Raw genomic sequence first — 21,213 nt, forward strand, 5'->3', positions numbered from 1 at the left:
ATCGGTGAAGAAACGACAAAGATATTGGCATCCGAAGTTCAGTAAAAATCTCGGATTTCTATTTCCAGACAGCATACTGTCTCTGCCTTTATCACCATTTTTCTCCTACCTAAAGTAGTTTCTAGGATCAACTTCCTTCACGAAAGTCGTAGAGCACTTCAAGAACTTCAACTTCGACCCAAGAACGATCGTATTCGGCCAAATATTGACCGAGTTACTGCCATCCGAAGTTCGGTCCAGATTTGCAAGTTTCACAGCCCGTAGAAAATCTTCCAACTAGCTTATTCGGCCCCGACTAAGTTTCGGATCAAGGTAGATTAATCTCTACTCATTTTCCCTAGTATAACTTTAGTTATTTTGCTTATGATAAGGCAAGTTAAAGTATTAGGAATAAATAGCAAGCTCGTTTTACAAAATCTTGAAATGACATTACGATCATGTAGATTTTCTCTACTCACTTCCCTAAGTATACGTAGAACCCTAATCCAATAACTCTACGTATAGTATAAAATCTACGTTAGAGAGTAGCATGTTCTTGATTCAAAGTATCAATATCATAGATAAGATTATCTATTGTTTGTTTTCAAGTAAATAAGCTTATCGTTTAAAATGCATGATTGTCAATAAGTTTATCTCACTAATGGAGGTATGAACATGTTGGATAAATGACTTTGTCTTGAATAAACATATGTTATATTGAATTTCTCAAAAAGTAAGATATAACGATTTTCGAAAGATAAGATTTTAACGCTTGAATTGAAGTATTCATATTTGATCTTTTCGAGCATGCTTAGCAATATAGAATTGGATGATCTTGTTAGATTACAATGAATGATTTATGGTTGCGTATGTGAAAGGTCCTACCGCGGAGTCTATGCATGAGAACGAGACACGAAAATCGAGAAAATAGAAACATGACACCTAGGGTGTGGTTAACAAGAAAAATGTGTTTCGAAGGAGAAAATATTTGTGAAACTACATAATGACCGATTTTGATGGCATTATGTGAGATGTGTGTGTGTGTGAATGTGTGCCAATGGGAACCCGGGACGGCGGAACCATTGTGAGGATACTCGGGAACCCGGAACGGCGGAACCGAGGTTGGGTGTGTGGCTTGGTTATCCGCGGAGAGGAGCCAATGCAAATGTGTGCCAATGGGAACCCGGGACGGCGGAACCATTGTGAGGATACTCGGGAACCCGGAACGGCGGAACCGAGGTTGGGTGTGTTAAAAACGGATTTTTGAAAATGTTGATTTGGTGATGAAAAGTGAAAATGGAGACACGGTCTACGATGAGTTGCGTAGGAGAAACACAGAAAAAAAAAACATGGACACCAACGATATTTGAATAGTGAATGTGGATGTGTGATTGTTACTATTCGTCGTATATGATTTACTGTTTGTAAGTTATGAGTTAGTGAGAAGGGTTTACTCTATTGAGCGTTGTAGCTCACGGTGTTGCCTTTTTGGTGACCCTGACATATTATATGGGTGGCGACGCCGGTATAATGTGTCAGATTTCTTAGATGAACAGGATAAGATGTACACCGTGGAAGCTTTTGGAGCAGAGGAGCTTGCTAGGATGGAAGAGCAAGCAAAGTAGTATTAGGAACCCTAGTTTCCTTCCTTGTTGAATAAATGTACCTTTTCCTTATGATGTATTTATGATGTAATAATGAGCCAGACTCTCTTTATTATATAATAAATGCCTCATTTAACGTACCCAAAATTGGGGGCGTTACACTAACATGCCAAATTACCACATAAGCCTCCACAAAAAACTTTGACATCCCCACTTTTGAAGCCAAGGATGGAGATGTCCAGTCCGACCAACATGTCAAGTTTATTATATTTTAAAAATTTTTGGAGAGTAAAACAATGAAATAAAAATTGACATGACATTTCAAATTTGACATGAGAGATGGAATGTCAAATGACACATAAACATTTGAGATTTTGGTTTGAATTACTTCACCTGTCAATTCTCCCAATTGATATGTCATGCCTTTTTTGACATCCATGGCTGGATGCTCGTTGCCAAAATCAGTCATCGGATGGGAGGAGTACCCTTTTCTGATAAAATAAGGGGAACACCATTTCCAATAGGGAATAAACTTTTCTTTTGCGATATTTTCTCCTTAACATTTTCTCCTGTCGGTTAAGGATGTGTTCTATTAATTAAAATAAATATTAATTATTTTTTAAATTAAAAATAATATATTATAAAAAAATGACCTATTTCGTAAAAAAAAAAAAAACAACGTAAGGATTTTAGCCAACGTTAAAATAGACTATAAGAACTTGGGGATTGTCTATATAAGGTGATCGCGGTTAGGCATGCAGCAGATATGCATGCGTCTAGTTTTCTCTCTGAATCAGTATCAGACTATCAGTATCCTCCCTCCTCAAATACCGTACACAGCAATCTCCTCCCACCGACAACCACAAAGCGGCATCCGTCAGCCTTTTCGAGCTCCGTCGCCATCCACGCTCTCGTATGATCACCTTTGATCGCAGCTTTTCCGGCCACCGGAAAGCTTGCTAGGATGGCTCTCCAATTCACAAAGCTTGAGAAGCACAAACCCTTTGCACGGACAAGGTAATTAAACCGATTGAATTATACCAGCAGTATTTTATTCTGGTTTAATTTCGTAACTTATTATTTTTCTTTGGTTTAGTAATTCTTCCTGTTAAATTAACTGAGCCATCTGTGGAACTTGAACAATCTTGTTTTACCCCCTCCGTCCCAAATTGTTTCCACGGTCCACAAAACGAAGGACTTAGAATTCGATTAGGCCTTTTGCATTTCATTGTAGCCGCCTCCTGCTGAGTACATCACTTCATCTGTCCTTTTATCTTTAACAGGGTGTCTGACCCGTTGCCCCGATCAATCACCGTCTCAATTTGATTATTCACCTTTCGATGATCTTTAATTTCTTCCTGCAATAAAAATCAAAAGGTCTGCCAATTAATTACTTGGAATAATGGGACTGTAATTAGAGCATCTCGAATGCGTTGTATAAGTTTTGCCATAGCCAAATTAGTGCATTGACAAAAAAAAGTTCGTCTAATCATGTGCTAAAGAATTCATTGATACCTATTCGATTGTTGGTTTATTTTTTTGAATTTTCATTAGAATTTTTTCATTATTTTTAAGTTCTCATTTTACAAATTGAGCAAACATTTTGTGATGAAGAGAATACAATTTAAAGTTCATGTTCCGAGACAACCACATCCAAAATACTACAAATTCAAAGAATTATGAATATATACACACATGTGAACAGATCGAAGAAAATAAGCACAAGTGCGTCCCAAAGAATGAGGGCGCGTGCCACAATCAAACACATTCTCCTGTCCGTCTTTCCCCTCCCCCTCCCCCGGGAACCTGTAAATGTAAGAAGCAATTTCATATAAAAGCTACAAAAGAGTATGATTACAGCAAGGAATGAAACAACAAGACACACATTACTCAAGGGTAAGACTGCGTAAACAATAGGTACTCATCTGTAATCAATTAAGCAGTCCCTCACCTAGCATGGTACAAGAGTTCCATGCAAGCTCATGTGGAAGGAAGAAAAAAAATTCCAAAAAATTCTCTGCCCGGTCCAGCTACCTACAAGAAGTTAATTATAGTATTGCACAAACAAACATGGAACAATAAACAACCTGAGAATTAAATTTCCTATTTCACTGAAGCAAACATATCTATTTGCCACCCCACCATCTGAGGGCTAGGTCATCGCTAATATGATTTTTTATTGTTTATGTTATTTTTTGCATTGGAAATTGTCTGTCGCAAATGCTAGTTTTTTGTTGCAATAATCACACCATATTCCCGTCGCAAAAGGCTTTTGCCACCCCACCATCTGCCACAACCCATTCCCGTCGTGACCACTATTTGCAGCGGTATTTTCTCGTCACTAAAAGTATTATTTCTTGTAGTACCTGTCACATATTTCCCTATGTCTCAGCATCTTTGTGAAGCAACTTACATACGCTTTGCTACCTTTGTTACCAAGTAATTGTCACGTGCTGTATTCTCATTGGCTGCTATTTTTGGGTAAAAACAGTATGTTCCTCTTTGTTTTGTTCTGAAAAGAAGAACTATGTGTTTGGTTTAAATCTTCATACCACGTGCAGGCCGCCATCATTTGTGGATGCTTTCTTTTGTTACTTATTTCTGATGACATCTTTGCACTGCACATTGTTCGCTGTTGCAGGGTGATTGGCCCTGAAATGCCTTCTGCTGAGCTACTTGCTGCGGCAGCCAAGTTAACTGAAGCCGAGACCGAGTTAAGGTATTGTTTGAGAAGGGTCAAACAACATATTATATGCTTTATGTATTCAGGATTGCTGGACTGTTCATATGCTACCCCATTTGATTTTTTGGTTATAAAATTTGACTTGTCTGAAATGCTTATTGTTCTTACCTAATAAAGATCAGGATTTCAGTTACCCCTGCAACTATGGCTTCATTTGATAGTTGGAAAGTCTTACCATATTAAACCAAAAGCAAATGAACTCAAGGTAATTGATCTTTCTAATAATTGATCCAGGGAGGCTGAGGCGGAGGAAGACAATGAACTATTCGTAGGACCTCCACCACCTGCTGTGGTTACAGAAGCTGAATCCGCAAATGAGGCGGAGCGTTTTGAAGAGGTACCTAACTCAATTTTCTAAGCACTCTTTTTGCCAATTTATTTTTCAACAGAACTCTTTATCAAGATTGCGATTGTTTTTCTTATTTTCATGGTTTGGTTGTATCACTAGTGTTGAATGGGCCTTCTAACTATGAAGAGTTTAACTTGCAAGTTTTAGTTTTTAGCAATTATTTCTTTCTAGCTTTTTTAATCGTGCATGAGTGGTCCTGTTGTTCTGCATCATTATTTATTTTTATTTTTTGTTACTGTTGGAAATTGATATGCACTGATAGCATGGAATAAAGAGGGCCGGTTCACAGGTGGATTTCAGATGTATCTTCTTTGATTGCATGTTGTGTCCTTGGACCTTGATTATGTGTATAGTTCTTGAGAGAAAACACCTTTTCAAATGCTAGGTCTTTTTTATTATCATTAGGTCTTAGTTCAATTAGTTGTCATGTCATCTACTTCATCTGCGTAAGATTCTCGAATTATTTCATATCAATTGAAAGAGGCAGAATGATACTTGTATGTAACTGATCTTGAAACAGGAGTAGCTGACTGCGAAGGAATCTAATTAGAGCATGCCTAATTAGATTCCTTAAGATGTATTGTTTGACAGGAAACTCCACACAATCATAGAATTTATCAGTGGCATAATTTTTGTAAATTTTGTTAATTGTGGAATGTAAAATAATTCTTCATCAATAGTGGCATGTGAATGCATACTACTGAACTTGTTAAATGTATCTGGTCAGGTTACAAGAATAATGCGAGCTGAGGTTGATAGTCCATACGATGTTCTAGGAGTGAACAAGAATATGTCAGCTAACAACACAAAGAAAAGGTGAAGTTATAGTTAGTTGAAAGCTAAACGTGTTGTCATATAAATTATCTGACTATAATTGTTGTATTTTCAGTATACATGGTTAGGAGGTAGTTCCCATATGTTATATAAAAATATTCTTGTTCACCATGGTGTTTTGTGGTCTTGACCATAACTACGTCCCCCCTTCAGCAACCATGCAAAAAATCCCTCTGCTATTGGGTTCCAGTGGCGAAATATGAGTGTCAACCCAAAACCAAAAATGCCCTCATAAGAATTCTGAAACACATGCAACATGTTTTGTGACCATGAACAGTTGAACAAATGCTGTTGATCCTTGTGCCCTTGCACATTTCACCACCAATGGTTTTCGCTACCTTCCCATTTTTCTTCACCATCTCCAATTTATGCCACTGTCTCTGTGTGTGTGTGTGTGTGTGTCTTAACTGGAAACCTAACATAGCCAAACTATTGGGAGTTTTGTGGCATGTGACGTGTTAATCAAATCCTTGCTGTACTATATATGGTTTTGTGGCCTGCAAACGCTTAATCAATTCCTTGGTGTATTTTATGTGTGTATATCTATGATTGTACTGCTGATTTTAAATGCATAGATTTGAGATTTGGGCATCTCTATGATTAACTCCTGCTACTGCAAATTGATTCGCTTCCGTTGCAGGAGCGAAGCCACGACCACTGATCCTTGAACAAATCATGCTGTTCTACTCTATTAAAAATTTAGCGCAAATATGTTTGCTTGTGACTTTACTTAAGGTTGCTAACTGATGTTGTTTATAAATGTAAAGCCAAGCTTAGAACGTGTATCTAAATTCTTCATACCAAATTCATTGACTTGTCATTGCTATTTTTTGGGTCATATTTGCCCTTGTTCAATTATCAATTTGTCTACATTGATGATTTTTATTGCTTAACATGTCCCTTCATCTTATTTCTTTCTGTTTCACTGATCGTTAGGTACTGGAAGTTGTCTCTACTGGTGCACCCTGACAAATGCTCTCATCCGCAGGCCCACTAAGCATTTATCAAACTAAATAAAGCTTATAAAGATTTACAAGATCCGAATAAGGTGTGTGATATATGGTGTACAATTTTCAAGGCTTTTAAGTAATATTGTGATGCCTTTTTACGTTTTTTATCCTGTACATTGATGATATATATGTCTACATTTGCCGATCAAATAAATGTATATCTCTACATATGTAAATTTATGTTCACATGCATGCTTATGGTGTACAAAGCCCACATATATGCGGTTACTTTTTGGAGATCTTGCCTTTTTTTGAAATCTATTTGCATGTTGGAGCTGACGATAGTGGTTATAGGTTTAGGTGCATAGCCAAAGATAAAGAAGGGGACTGATAAGAAAGCAACTGGCCACGATTTTGTCAGGTCCTACTTTTGTTGATCGTGCTAGTGGTGAGATGAAGTTAAGATCATCACTTGGCCAAAAGCGTTAGTTGTTAGCGGGAGGGTGAGGAGATTTCATTATTCATGTTGTCAACATGCCCCCTCATGTGTAGTCAAGTTTGCTTCTATATGTGGGCCAACCACCATGTTCAAGTATTGCAATTATAGGTTAGGCAATTAGGTCCCAACACATGATTTATTGTCTGTATTGGAGCTGGTCCCGCATCAGTTAAGTAGTTTTCTCCAAAACTAGTATATGAGTCTGACGGCCTCTCTACTCATTGGCAATTGGTTTTGAGTGTACCTTTTAACGTAGTATAAGTGCTAGGCTTTGGAGGCTTTGTTGAAACTCTCTAGTTTGTTTCCCCTTTTGGTTTGTGCCATAACTGAACTTTGTTTCATTATAATCTGTGTTTTGATTCTTATGAATCCTTTGTTCACCTCTCCACTTGCTAGTGGGGAGTCGAATGTGCGAGGGAGAGAATTAGAGCTTGTCTGACATCAATTAATTATCACCTTTAACACTAATGCATGAGTTTGGCAGTCTCTCTACTCATTGCCATAGGTCTTGAGCTGGATAATCTAAAATCTTGATACCATGATAAATTGTTTACCATCTAGTCATCTAAATGCTTAAGTCGTTAGAAATAAATCTAACAACATTTATGGAGATTCCCAACCAATTGAAAGATCTAAATGTCCTCCTTGTGTTGAGATGCAACCGAAGCCTTGCCTCATAACGAGCAGGACGGGCAGTTAATGCTATCTTCCAAAAGAGGTCTATTGCTATCTCTTTTAGTCCATAACTTCATATTCTTTGCCCCATGGCTAAGCTTATGGTGGTTATAGTTTCTTTTTTCCAATCTTCATCTTAGCCACATTCTTTTCTTTCTCTAACAGCTTTATAACCAAGTGGATTCTGTATTCTGTACCATTTAAGTGTTAACCTCTAATTTCATCTTTGAATTTTTTTTCTTAATGTAGTGCTCTTTGTCTGTAGTGAAAAGCCTGGGATGAGAAAATCAGACTCAAGGAGGAACAAGAAGAATTCAAGGTAAATATTTCCCCAATGCTTGGCTCAGTTTTAGTAGTTTTTAACGGTCAGTGTTACTAGTATGTTTTCCACTTTTCTAGGCAGAGTTAAAGGCAATGCGTGAGGCTGCACAGTGGAGACACTTGCAAGGTTAGGTTTTTTTCTTTTTGAGTTTTAAAATTTTCAACTTCGAATTCTCTCTCTCTCTCTCTCTCTCTCTTGATGTTAGTAAGTAGGCTATAGATTGTAATGTTTTGCTGACTGTACTTTAATTGCCTCTTTATTTTGCTAGCGGTGTTACTGCTTCTTGGAATGTCAAAGCTCCACTGGACTTGATATTCAGAAAGCTGTTTCTTTGGCAGGTATATCCATGGAGGGTGATGATGTCCTCCTGGAAGAGATGGATGTGAAAGTGGGACCAAAAAGAGATGAATGGATGACAACATTACCCCCAGGAAGAAAGGTAAGGCCGCCTTTGAGTTCCGTTCAGACTTCTCAATCCCAAATGAAAGAAAAAATGTCTCTCCTCCATCTGTTTTTTCTTTACTCTTCCCTTCTTCTCTTCATCACTTGAAATGAGCTAAACTTTGTCAATATGAGGAGGCAATATCAGTAAATAGGTTAGAACTTAGATGTGTAAGATAGTTTCCTTTTCATTGCTCAAACTTTTGGGTTTATTAAGTTGACAAAAGCTGTTACAAAAGCAATGTGATATAAGGAAGGGAGCCAATACAACTTGTACTGAAGAGCTAAAGTATGTAGGTTGTGAGTTTCAGGTGAGAGGCACACTCTCATTGGTTATTCTCGTACAAAGATGTGCCTTAAATTAGCTAAACTCCTCTTTGAGATCCTTCATAATGTAGGTTACTGCAGTAATCAGGTACGGACTAATAAAAAGAGCTCTTATATACGTAGTCAGATTGTCTTATTGCTTCTCAATTGGTATGAAGGCACTAATCCGGCCTTCTATCTGTTAGATTTCTTGGAGAGTTTCAACCTAAAACCAATTGGCAATAGGTGGAGTAACCTCTAGAATTTATTAACCAAACTTGGGTGACTTAGATGAGCAATGTGGGACAAGTCTAACAGTCCCCCTCACGTGCAGCCCGGATGCACGTGGAGGTGACAGACCAGGAGCTGACTGACTGACTCAGGCGACAGAGATGACAGAGACTTTCCCACGAGAGGTGAGGCCACCCAAGACCTAGCTCTGATACCATGTTAGATTTCTTAGAGGGTTTCAACCTAAAACCAATTGGCAATAGGTGGAGTAACCTCTATAATTTATTAACCAAACTTGGGTGACTTAGATGAGCAATGTGGGACAAGTCTAACACTGTCTAACTAGAGTATGTTTGAATCGAGACCTGCAAAGAGAATTAAAGAAAATTCATCGAAGAAGGAAAGCAAGTGATTTGGAGGACAAGAAGTCCACCAAAAAGAAGTGCGAATGAAAACAGAGAACATAAAAGTATCGATAACAGAACTCCACAATGTTATTTATTTAAACTAGAAGAATATACGTCGAAAAATAAAAATATATACCTTTATCAACTTGTAAATGAAGGAACTATAGTTTCAAAGCAGTTGCAAAATATTTTTCATTGGACCTTACAACTTGTTGCTTACTTGAGTTTTTGAATTCTTTTCATCAGCCTGGTGTAACTACTCAAACCACAAAGTTCAGCAGGACCTCTAAAGATGGACGCGGTGATACCAGTGTGTGGACAGATACCCCTTCAGAAAAAGCTCAGAAGGCAAAGATGAAGTATGTAATATGTTTACTATGCTCTAGGCTGCGTAGTTTACCTGTTCTTATATTTTCTCCTAAGGCTTCATCTGGATTGATGATTTCTGTAGGGATTTGTCTAGGCATGAGAAAATGGTAGCAAAACAAAGATAAATTTAGCTTCTGCACTTCGGGTTTTTTTTCCTATGTTTTCCTTCATCTTTTTCTTTGTGTTAACAAATCCATCCACAGAAATCATGATCTGAACATACAATGAGCAATATGTATGACTCTGGATACTCATTGATTTTCACATGGCAGTTATTTAGAAGCTTATAATGAGGCTGCAGCACTCGCTACTAAACAGCAAGAAAAGAAAGAGACAACTTTGGATGCAGCATTGGTGGACAAATATGACAAAAGGAAACGACCGAAGTCTTTGTTAGAAAAGCACCAAGAGACTGCACAGAATAGTTCCAAAAGAAAATCAAAACAGGAGCAATCAAAAGAGGAGTGGGAGGGCCAGCATCCATGGAAGCCTTGGGATCGTGAGAAGGACTTGACAGCTGGACGGAAGTCAGTAAAATTGGATGCTGAAACACGTCTCAGGGTCTGTCTTGCAGATTTTCTTCCGGATCCGTTGAGAGGAGCTTCCTTTTGGCCGCAAAAGGTCTCTCTCTCTCTCTCTCTCTCTCTCTCTCTCTCTCTCTCTCTCTCTCTCTCTCAACTCTTGCAGATGTTCAATGGCTTTGTTTAATGTTGGCTAGTTTCAATCATTTAGAACCCTCTCTTTTAGTTGGGAAGTAGAAGTTTTACCTCCTATGTTTGCCCATATCTGGTACCTTGAGTCTAGTATATTGAGTTGGTTGACCCCAACTCAGCTGGATTCTAGTTAACTTTAACATCTATGTTGGTGATATTGTTTTGCGTTTTTTTATTGTGTATTTAATATTTATATTGATGATAGTTTTCCTTGTACCTCGTAAAGAATTCGGATTATTATTGTTGTATTTAATCGTCCTAGCTTCCATATGAGGGTTATTTGGTCATCTGGAATACCATACCTTTCAATGAATGACCATTGTTAATTTGCTATGTTCTTAATACCAGAAGTTAAGAAATGGGAAAAATAAAGCACTGTGAAGTGTGAAGACATAGGTTACATGATCATTGAATTTTTGAGAGCGAAGTAGTGGCAATCATAGTAGATTTCTTGTAGTTCAAAACAGGCTCAGCAATAAGGTAGACTCAGTAGTGGAACTTGAAAAATCAAGCTTTCGCAACTTCGCTTTTCCTTCTTGGTGGAAACCAAGTTGATACAGAGTTTGCTGTAGAAGGCAAGGGTCTAAGCATATCCATTGCGACTGTAGTATATAAACTTTGTTAATTGCACGGATCTCCCCTGAGGTGGTTGACAGTTACAGGAACCTCCCTGCTTTGTGAAAGTACTCTGCACTTTCTTCCCTGGTGGTCTTGTAGACTCAAAGACGGACCACCGAATGATTACTTCAATCTTGTAGCCATATAGTTAACTAAAAGTGCAACTTTTATCCTGTTGTTAGTTTTTTGATACATTGGTTCTCATTGAACCTATTTTTTTCTCACAGGAAAAGAGCCTTGTGTAGGTTCTATCATATGTATATGTTCAGCGTAAGGGAGTCTCAGATTGGCTGAGTATTTTAGGGCTCAGAATCAATTAGTGCGAGATGCAAGTTGGTCTTGTGGCAGGGTTACTGTTATCCTGTCCACTTCGCCGAAGGAGACAAGCCGATTACTTGTGTGACAAGCAAGCAACCATGTCCATGAATGGCATTTTGACGATCTCGTTATGTGCCTTTTAGACTTACAAACGTCGCCGCAATGTGCAATTCTAAGGACTTTCTTTGGCAACTGCATGACCCGGGAAAGTACATGAGCACTATTATTGACCACTTTGTACTGGTGCCTAAAACGACTGCTGGATGCTGGAGAGTTGGTTTTTTTTTACCACTCCTCTCTCTCTCTCTCTCTGATTCTTCTTCCCATTGTCAAAGCCAATTGTTTGGTGCTTTCTCTTTGTCAAAACTCAAACCAATTTGGAGTGTTTAATAGTGTTTCCGTTTGTCACTTCCTAAGTTATTTCCTCATGCATGTGTATAAGTTTCGGTCTTAGTCACTGGGGTGGTCATCATATGGCAGTTACTGTAAAGCACGTGAAAGGTTTTGTAGCTTTGAAACGGAGAAAATAGATTCAAGAGTTTGACTAACTGTCTCGTCTGATTAACATTTATGCATAAGTATATCCACCTGAGATTTGTCTAGGTTGCATGAAGGAATGATTAAATAGCAGAACAACTATCAATGGAATGGTTCACTTCGTATATTCATACTCGGGTTAAATTGCACCAGACAATGTGAACCTACAAGGTCAAGTACAACACGAAGATGTTTAAATCCGAATGACTAACGAGAGTTAACCCAGCAGAGCAAAAAAAAAGAGAGTTAACCCTAGTTAAGAAATAAGAATTAATCAGAGGCTTAGCTTAATAAAGTTTGATGTCTTGTTTTGTTTTGTATGTGGGCTATAGTGCTATGTTTAGTTTTTGGTTTGGGCCATAAAATGTTAGTAGTTTGTAATTGGGCCATGTTTAAGTTATTTTGTAGTTGGGGTTTTTTTTATGGTGGCCGCCTCCTTTTATTGAGAAAGGAGAAGCCTAGCGTGGAATTTACGAAGGAGAAAGCATACAAACATAATACATGAGCCTACTCACTACCTGGCTACATTATTACATACCTTACATTACATGGACATATTCACTCAAAGAGATTCCTTGAGAGTTCTTTACGGGCAACGGACAAACACCATTACATTATTACAACAAACAACTTTACCACTATTCTGCAGAAATGAGATGGCCGAAAGTAAAGCAACTCAGACTTTATTTTTCCTTTATTTCATTATTACAGCAAACAACTTTACCACTATCTGCACAAATTGGTGGTATTGGTTCATGTCCTTTTCTCGCATTTGGTCATTTTTTCTTTCGCTCGCCATGCATTTTGTGGTTCACAAACAATTTAATGTGGCCATATATCTTAAGTCATTAACCAACTGGTTTATGTTTCAAGAATCTTAACTTTTATGGGTTATTTCTGAACCGGGGTTGATTAAGACAATCATTGGGGTTGTGGAGTCGTGTCATTCAGTTGAGGTTTTATGCATAGGATTTGAAGCCTGAGAATTTCCTTTTTGATAGTGGTGATGAGGATGCCAAGCTTAAGGCTATGGATTTTGAGCTTTCCATTTTTTACAAGCCTGGTTAGGTTTTTTGTTGTGATACCCATTCGATATGGTTAATAAAAATGCGTCTCCAAGCTGCTAATGATTCTCTTGGAGACGGAGGAGGAGGAGAATGATGCCACTATATCTATATGTAGTGGAGCCAAACGAGGCTGAGGGAAGCATAAGTGGAGAGGACCTTATTAGTAGTAGTAGACCTCTAGAGCTTATGTCCTCGAAGAGGCTCACGTCGTAAAGGCAGTCGGGTGTGTTTCTCATGCATGGAAACCATTGGAAGGACACAGAGTAATACTTGTCTCAGTTTGAAATATCTTCATGTGGGCATGTCTGTGTGCTCACCATGTCCACCACCACACCATAACCCCTATTGACTTGGTGACTCCACAAGATGGTGGTGGTGGTGGGATTTTAGGGTCATGCAGGGTAGGATTAGGAAAATAACATATACCCACAAAAGAGAGGAGACAAGAGTATTGGTATGTGTGATATTTTGCAGAAATATGAACTCAAACCACAAGAGAGTTCAATACAGATGTCCACCATTTTAGGACACTGGAGGCTATAACTTGGGTGCCAAACTGAAACAAATCACATCAAGAACATGAGCAGCAAAATCAGAGTTTACATTATATTTTACTAATAAGAATTGAAACTACACACCTCCAATAACAGCAGAATAACAACGTAGGTCAAAACCCTCCAATCATCAATCCCGAACCCACAATAAATGGGTCCCAAAAAAAAAAAAAAAACTCCACAGGCAACCAAATATTTATACAATGAAGAGAGACCAAGACACTTTCACTCATTCTCTGTCAATGACCACTCTTTGAGAAGATTGGGAGACACTTTTAGTCGACTGCTCTGAAGCAGCAGCGAGGCCCTGCAACATTCTCAGTATTTCAGTTGTGTCCTCCAAGTAGTACTTGGCCTTGCTGGGCTTTTGGCCAACAGTGCATGCAAACACTTCGGCGACCGGGGAGAGAGAGGGACCCGCCATGGCACTCCTTATCACCTCAAACATGTCCTCGTCCGACCGATCATCCCCAATACAGAGTACAAAATCTGGAAGCATGCCCTTCTGTCGCATTGTGACTAGCAGGTGCTCTGCAACGAGACCTTTGTTGACACCCTGTGGTGGAAGGATAGAATTGTCATTCTAGTCGGAGAGCAAAACCGAAAAATATATGTGATGTCCTCGAATTATTACGGATGATGAACAAGGATATCCATACTGGGTATTCAATTACGTGGTTAATCAAAATTGTGTTTAGCAAGAGTAATTTTTACAACACAAAAAACTTAGCTTTGAAATACTTGGACTAGGTGGATAGCGTGGAATAAATATAGCTTTTGATTAAACTCAAATGGTTGTCTTTTGATCTTAAAGTGAACTAAAAACATCATAATAAATCATTCAAACATCTCACAAGGCATTACAACAGGGGAAATTGAGGTCACGGATTATTGTTTGGTTGAGAAGCAGATGCTGTTGTCGGAGCCAAAAGATACATAGAACAACGAGAACTATATATCTATATCAGTAAAATACACAAATTCTTGTTTCAATCTTGTTCAAAAGAATTTCCAATCCAATAATAGTTTCAAACTCTCGTCGGATTGTAGAAGTACTAGGTTTTTTCCGGAGGAATTCTTGTTTTTCAATCAAGGGACTAAGGAATTCACGCAAAACGTTCAAACATTTCTTGAATTGTTCTGAGTTAAAATTAGCCACAAGTACTGAATCAATTGCAAAGGTAATGTAGCACTAAAACACATGAAAGGCGCACTTTTTTTAGTAACTTCTGGATGAAATGTAATACGAGTTTCAGAACATCAATCAAGCATGAGTTCTCGTCTTAAGCACGAATAACAGTGAGACATCAAAAGCTCACATGTCCAACAACTTGTTATCAAGAGGTTCTCGAAGTTCACAGGCGCTGCATACCTCAAAAATCACATTCCTAGGACCTCAACTCAAACCGTTCTCAAAGAAAGGGTACATCTCTTGAAAAAGCCAATAGTCAAGGAAACATTGTGTTACTATTGTCCTTTAGAAAGTAACATATATGTGCTGGAAACAAAAATATGTGGTTTTATTAACAAAATTCGTGATTTTAACAAAATGAGTAAAGCACCTCAGGGGTAACATGGTACAACAATTTATTGTTTCGAGAGTAAGGCCCTATAACAAATCATAGAATCGGTAAGATACATTTCCATCTGAAGTACCTCACTTGTTGTTTCTCTAAATGTTGGTTGAAGATGAGAAGAGAAAAATGCTATATCTAAACATAAAGTAACAACGACAAGCATTCAATTCTTACAGAAATTGATTTGTTAGTAGTTAACTCACACTGGACCAGAGGGAGCTGTTAAAAAGTTAGACAAAACACGTAGTTCTGTCCCCACCACGTATGCTCCAGAAAGAATGTCATTGATGGGCCCAAACCATGCCTGAGAACTTAACTTAAGCATGATAAAGTGATTCTTGTTATCTCTCCAGTGTTACTAGTTATATGAAAAAAAGGAACTATCCTAACCTGATTATTCTCTTGATTGTATCATAAGAAAGAAAAATGTATTACTAACCTGTGGTTTAACTTCTACGATGTGCTGGCCGCTTTTAACAGAAACAGGTTCATTGGCAAGAACACTTTCCAGGTGATCAAGAAGTTCCTTAGCCTGACATAATCCAAAATCCGGATCTGCATACTGGTAATTCCAAACAAGTGCACTCTCTTTGGCCTCTATGGTGGAACCATCTGTTGTTTCCGTGTATAATCGCATTACCGGCTCAGCAATCTGTTTCCAATAAAAATCTGGTACAGCAACACAAGTTTCCCAGTCTGCTTGGGGATTGGGCCTGAAAAGTAATAAACTCAACTATGCTTCAATACTGAGAATAACATAACAGCAAAATATTAGAAGCTATGCGGTAGGTACTTAAAAACTTAAGAAACAAAATGTTGTTTCGGAGGTGGTTGACCATATATGTATCCAAATATACAGCAGACGGTGAACGCTAAAAGCAATGCAACCACCAAGTAAAATTATTTTTGTCACCAAAACACAGATGTTTTTTTATCATTCAGAACACAAATGTTTGGTACTCTTCTATAGCAACTTAGGCTTCTTTTAGATGTAGCGCTTAAAGAACCAATTATACTTGGGAGTTGGACAAGTCTGGCTCTGGGCATCATTTTACCAGACCCTGATTGTGTGATTAAGTAGTCACACGCCTCTACCATTACCTTAGCTGCCACTCTCATTTAGGGGTGATAAACGAGCCAAACGAGCCAAGCTTGTACTTGATCATGGTTTGATAACTTAATGAGCTTCAAAAATATGTTCGAGCTTAGCTTGTTTTTTAGACGAGCCGATCTCAAACGAGCTTTAATAAAGCCAAACACGAGCCGATCTCAAGTAGCTTGAATTTTTTATACATAATAAGCCGAACGAACAGAGTAGTAGCTTGTTCCAGCTTGACTTAAAATATTAACAAGCATTGAAAATATGTTCAAGGTTGGTTTGTTTATGTAACAAATCTTGAACAAGATTTGAACGAACGAACACGACCTTAGACTTGAGTACCTTGGTTCATTTAGCAGCCCTACTCTCATTATGGTCGTTACTGTTAGAACATGTGTGAATGTTGAGTCCAACATCGGATAAACAGAAAAAGAGTTGGACCTTAATATACAATTGGATTACTCACCACTTACAAGGCTTAGCCTTTTAAGTGGATATGGGTCATTCAATGTATATCGGGCCCAAGTGATGTGGTGGACTCTCTGCCGTTACTCCCATACAAATCACAAAGACCACTTCACTTACACTGCTACAAGAGCCACGTTTACCAACACAAACCTACGGAAACTAAATATTCCTCTGCATGCTTTTTGGGATGTGGGATTGTACTCTATTTCTCGAATTTCTATAACTACAAACTGTTTTGAAAAATACACCTTCGTATGAGTTACCAATTCACCTTTCTAGGTAGCACATGGCATTTACATTTTAAGATGCCAAAAAAGCCGAAAAAGGCAAAATGACCATGATCTGCACTTATGGCCCATAGACAATACACTGCAATACATTAAGAAGATATGAACACTCAAGAAGTGAGTACTATGAATCTAGTTAGTTGGCAGATCTACACACACCACATGCAGAGAATGGCATTAATTTGCTGACTAAATAAATGATCCGGCTCATTTTTGGGATCTGGTTGAAGGAAAAATGAGCTACCAAAAATGCCCTTCAATCATTTACACCATTACTTAATTCGTTACAGGAATGAGCCAAATGGAAGCCTGTGTTAATGCGACCATGACAACAAATTCCACATTGACTAATCACAGTTCATCCTTGTCCCGAACTTGCTACCTTTGCATGCAATAGGACAGTCGCAACACACTAAAGTGGTGATTAGGATTACATGAGGTAAATGTAAAGGTATGTACCTCAGAAAATAGCCATGCTCTGCTGCCATCCCAAGCTTTTCACATGAAGAAAACCATTCAGATAGAGTTTTTTTATCTGTCCCGCTAACTAGGAAAACTACATTCTTGGGGTCTTTGCACAAGCTTTTTAAGATTGCTATAGCCTCTGCATTAGGGGCAGTGCTAATTGAACTTTGCAGCATCATAGTGCCATCACAATCCAACAAAATCGCTCGGTTCTTTGTCCTCTTATATGCTGAAGCAATATGCTCAACTGAAAGCTTCCTGAAGTTTGGATCCAAAGCAATAACCCGAAAACCCAAACCAAACCCAATACCCCAGCACCTTCTTCTGACATGATCCCTACACGCCCTTTCAAGATCCTGCAAAAAGCTATGCGCCCAATATGCCACATGGTGTGTACTCACATATCTATGGTGTTTCTCGTGCCGCATCTGTTTCTCTGCCTCTGAGACTATCAAGGCAGAATTCATAGCTTCAGCCACAGCCTCAATGTTCCATGGATTAACACGAATCGCACCACTAAGAGAAGGAGAGCACCCAATAAACTCAGAGACCACTAGCATGCTTTTCTTTGGAGTAGTTGGGTTCAGACCTATGGTGTTATCTAGCTTATCGTTTCCTTGTCGGCAAACAACGTATTCATAAGGTATAAGATTCATCCCATCTCTCACCGCCGTCACAAGACAACACTCTGCAATTACGTAAAAAGCGATTCGCTCATAAAACTGAAGCGGGGAATCAATCAAAACCACCGGATCGTACCCTGTCTGTCTGTAAGTTTGATTAATCCTGCCTGCTGTGGTGTGAGTTTCGGTTTGGATCTCTTGAACATCTCTCCCTCGCCCTCTAGCAGGATTTGCAATTTGGACCAAAACAACTTTACCCCTCTTCTCCGGATGCTGTAAGAGCAACTGTTCAAAAGCCAGTAATTTTAAGCTTATCCCTTTAAAAATATCCATGTCATCAACCCCAAGCAAAACAGTCTGACCCCTAAACTGATCGCGCAACTCTGCAACCTTGGATTCAGTCTCCGGAAGATCCAGCACAGACTGAAGCTGACCCAAGTGGATCCCAACAGGAAGAATTTTAATGCTAACTGTCCGACCATAATACTCAAGCCCTATATAACCTCTCTTGGATTGGTACGAAACCCCTAGCATTCTACTGCAACAGGAAAGGAAGTGCCTTGCATAGTCAAAAGTATGGAAACCAATAAGATCCGAGTTCAAGAGTGCCCTAAGAAGTTCATCTCTAACGGGTAGTGTCCGATATATTTCAGATGATGGGAATGGACTATGGAGGAAGAATCCGAGCTTCAACCGGTTAAACCTCTTCCTTAGAAAGGTTGGCAAAACCATCAAATGGTAGTCGTGGACCCAAACGAAATCATCATCAGGGCTAATCACTTCCATCACTTTATCCGCGAATATCTTATTCACGGAGACGTAAGCTTGCCAGAAGGACCTATCAAACCTCCCACCAAGATCTGGCGACAGAGGAAGCATGTAGTGAAATAAAGGCCACAAATGCTGCTTACAAAACCCATGGTAGAATTTACCGAAGAGATCCGGAGGGATGAAAGCCGGAACACAGTTGAAAGTTTCGAGCAAGGTTTGTGCCACGTTATCTTGTTCACTAGTGTCAATTTCTTCCTTGAGAGAACCAACATAGACTACTTCCACATCTTCTCCTAGGCCATCTTTGAGTTGCAAAAGAAGGGAGTCCTCATCCCAACTAAAGTTCCACCCTCCTCCATCGCTATCTGATCTTCTATGTGCACGAAGCGGAAGTTGGTTACCCACGATGATAATCCGTTCTTGGGAAACGGAAGAGGGGGCATCGGAGCCAACACTAACATTGCTATCATCATCTACTTCGGACAATACCCCAGCAAAAGTAGCCACCCTAGAAAGCTTCCTGCCCCCTCGACCGAAAGTTGGGGATTCACCAGAAGTAAGATCCAAAAGGTTAGAATAAGACCTTGAAACCATTATCAAATTCGGGTATATAACTCAACCCTCCAGAGAAGATTGATAGAACAAGGTGGCTTCTTCTTTATCCAATAAATTTCAGTCAAATTCTGAAAAACAATCCCATGTCAAGATAGAATCAGAAAGGCGAAGCGAAAATAATCAAATCCTACAGGATACAATAAATCATGTGTATAAACCGACGAGCAATCACTAAAGATTCCAGCAGCTGTAGCTATATGCAAAAATGCCTATTCAAGCCCGAAAAAGCCTCCTCAGAAATTTAAGGCTAAAACTAACAAAGGATTAAAGATTCAAATGAGAGTGCAATTCTAAAGCATGACAAAAAAGAACTTTAGAGATCTCGCGAAACCAACCCTCAGTCTCACAGGAAAATCACATAACAGGGATTACAACGAAATTTGAGCAAAATCCAGAAAAAAAAAAATGTAACATTACTTAACAGCCACACATAAAGTTGCAAATAGCCAGGAGCTGAATCCGAAAGAATTATGTTTAAAAACAAAAGTTGAATGAATAACAGTCCAAAACAATACCTCCAGTAAGACCCTCAGTCTCAGGCTGGGTCATACAGAAGTAACTAAAAACAATACTTGAGCAAACAAAAAAAAAACCAATACAATACTCAATGGCTATACAAAAAATTGTAAATACCCAACAGCTGAATCTGAATGAATACTCTTCAAAACTGGAGGAATTGCATTAACCCTTCCTAAATCAATAAAACTACCTCTAGGAAGACCCTGAATCTCGCGTAATATAATAACAGTTAAGAGAACACAACAATTGATCAAAGCCCAGAGAAAAGAAAAAAAAATTACTCCTGAAGGGCCACAAAACTTTGCAAGCACCCAGGAGCTGATTCATCAGAATGAACACAAACCAGTATTGAACAAATTGAGAAATTACACACAAATATATCAACAAGTACCCAAAAGCTAAACTTGATGGATGCAGTAATAAAGTGATAAATTACCTCCAGATGGTCTAGGGAGAAAAACTCATCTGAATAGCTTCAAATATTGAAATGCATAATCAGCCCATCATCATTAACCAACAAAAGTAAATTGTAGCGAGGTAGTCAACTTAACAAGGAAATGGATCAAATCGTGAGAAATAAAGAACGTTTGAAGAGAGAAGAAAAGCGGCGCATAAAAGTAGCAGAGAGTTAAGAAATAGTAGTACAGGGAAAGCAGAAGAGGAAAGAGTGGCTAACAGTTGGGCAAGACATGAGAGATTACCTTTCAGGGTATGGAGAGTGGTCTCAGTAGAAAAGATGAAAGATTCCCACTATTAATGTCCAAAAGATTCCTCCACTCTCTCTCTCTCTCTCCGTGTGTGTGTATTCAACAATGGAACCAACAGACCCTTTTCTTTTCAGCTTCTTCTTCAAATTGTGGTTTCTTTTTCCTTATCGTACAAAAAAAGTCTGAGAGCAAATGGGTAGTCCATTTTCAGAGCATTTGATTCTCTCCCCCTCTCTCTCTCTCTCTCTCTCTAAAGTGCGTGTGATGATAGCAAGAGCAGAGAACACTGAGCTGCAACTTCTTACTGCTTCCTCGACTAGAGCATTTTTATTTTTATTTTTTTGTGGGTACAGACAACTTCCTTTTACTACGGTTATTAGCAATGAAGTGCAGTAATTAATTTTTTTTGTTTTTGTTTTTGGGATCAGCCAATGAACTGCACTATGATACTGGCGAAATTGCGTCTACCTAACTCATGTCACCACTTGCTTTCCACACTCACGATCACAGCGCGTGCGTTCACTCACAAGCATCTGTATTTTTTTTTTCCCTAAGGGCAACAGCAC

The 21,213-nt window shown here is 38.8% G+C and overlaps 1 protein-coding gene and 1 pseudogene across 3 annotated transcripts; one reads left to right on the forward strand and one right to left on the reverse strand.

The window, feature by feature from the left end:
* The first annotated feature begins 2,332 nt into the window (after positions 1-2,332).
* On the forward strand, positions 2,333-11,466 carry LOC131332692 (uncharacterized; annotated as a pseudogene).
* Positions 11,467-13,542: 2,076 nt separating this feature from the next.
* On the reverse strand, positions 13,543-20,968 carry LOC131333745 (alpha,alpha-trehalose-phosphate synthase [UDP-forming] 5). 3 transcript variants are annotated; one of them, XM_058368446.1, is made up of 5 exons: positions 20,642-20,968; positions 20,377-20,413; positions 17,407-19,489; positions 15,533-15,806; positions 13,543-14,072 (listed from the first exon to the last, which is right to left on the reverse strand). In XM_058368446.1, exons 3-5 carry the CDS (start codon positions 19,398-19,400, stop codon positions 13,746-13,748), a joined length of 2,595 nt encoding a protein of 864 aa, XP_058224429.1. In that variant the 5' UTR covers positions 19,401-19,489; positions 20,377-20,413; positions 20,642-20,968; the 3' UTR covers positions 13,543-13,745. The 3 variants fall into 3 exon arrangements, with proteins under 3 accessions (XP_058224429.1, XP_058224428.1, XP_058224427.1); XM_058368445.1 differs by lacking the exon at positions 20,377-20,413; XM_058368444.1 differs by having other exon boundaries at positions 20,377-20,968.
* Between the last annotated feature and the right edge of the window lie 245 nt (positions 20,969-21,213).

The sequence above is a fragment of the Rhododendron vialii genome, chromosome 7a (assembly GCF_030253575.1).
Source record: "Rhododendron vialii isolate Sample 1 chromosome 7a, ASM3025357v1".
NCBI lineage: Eukaryota > Viridiplantae > Streptophyta > Magnoliopsida > Ericales > Ericaceae > Rhododendron > Rhododendron vialii.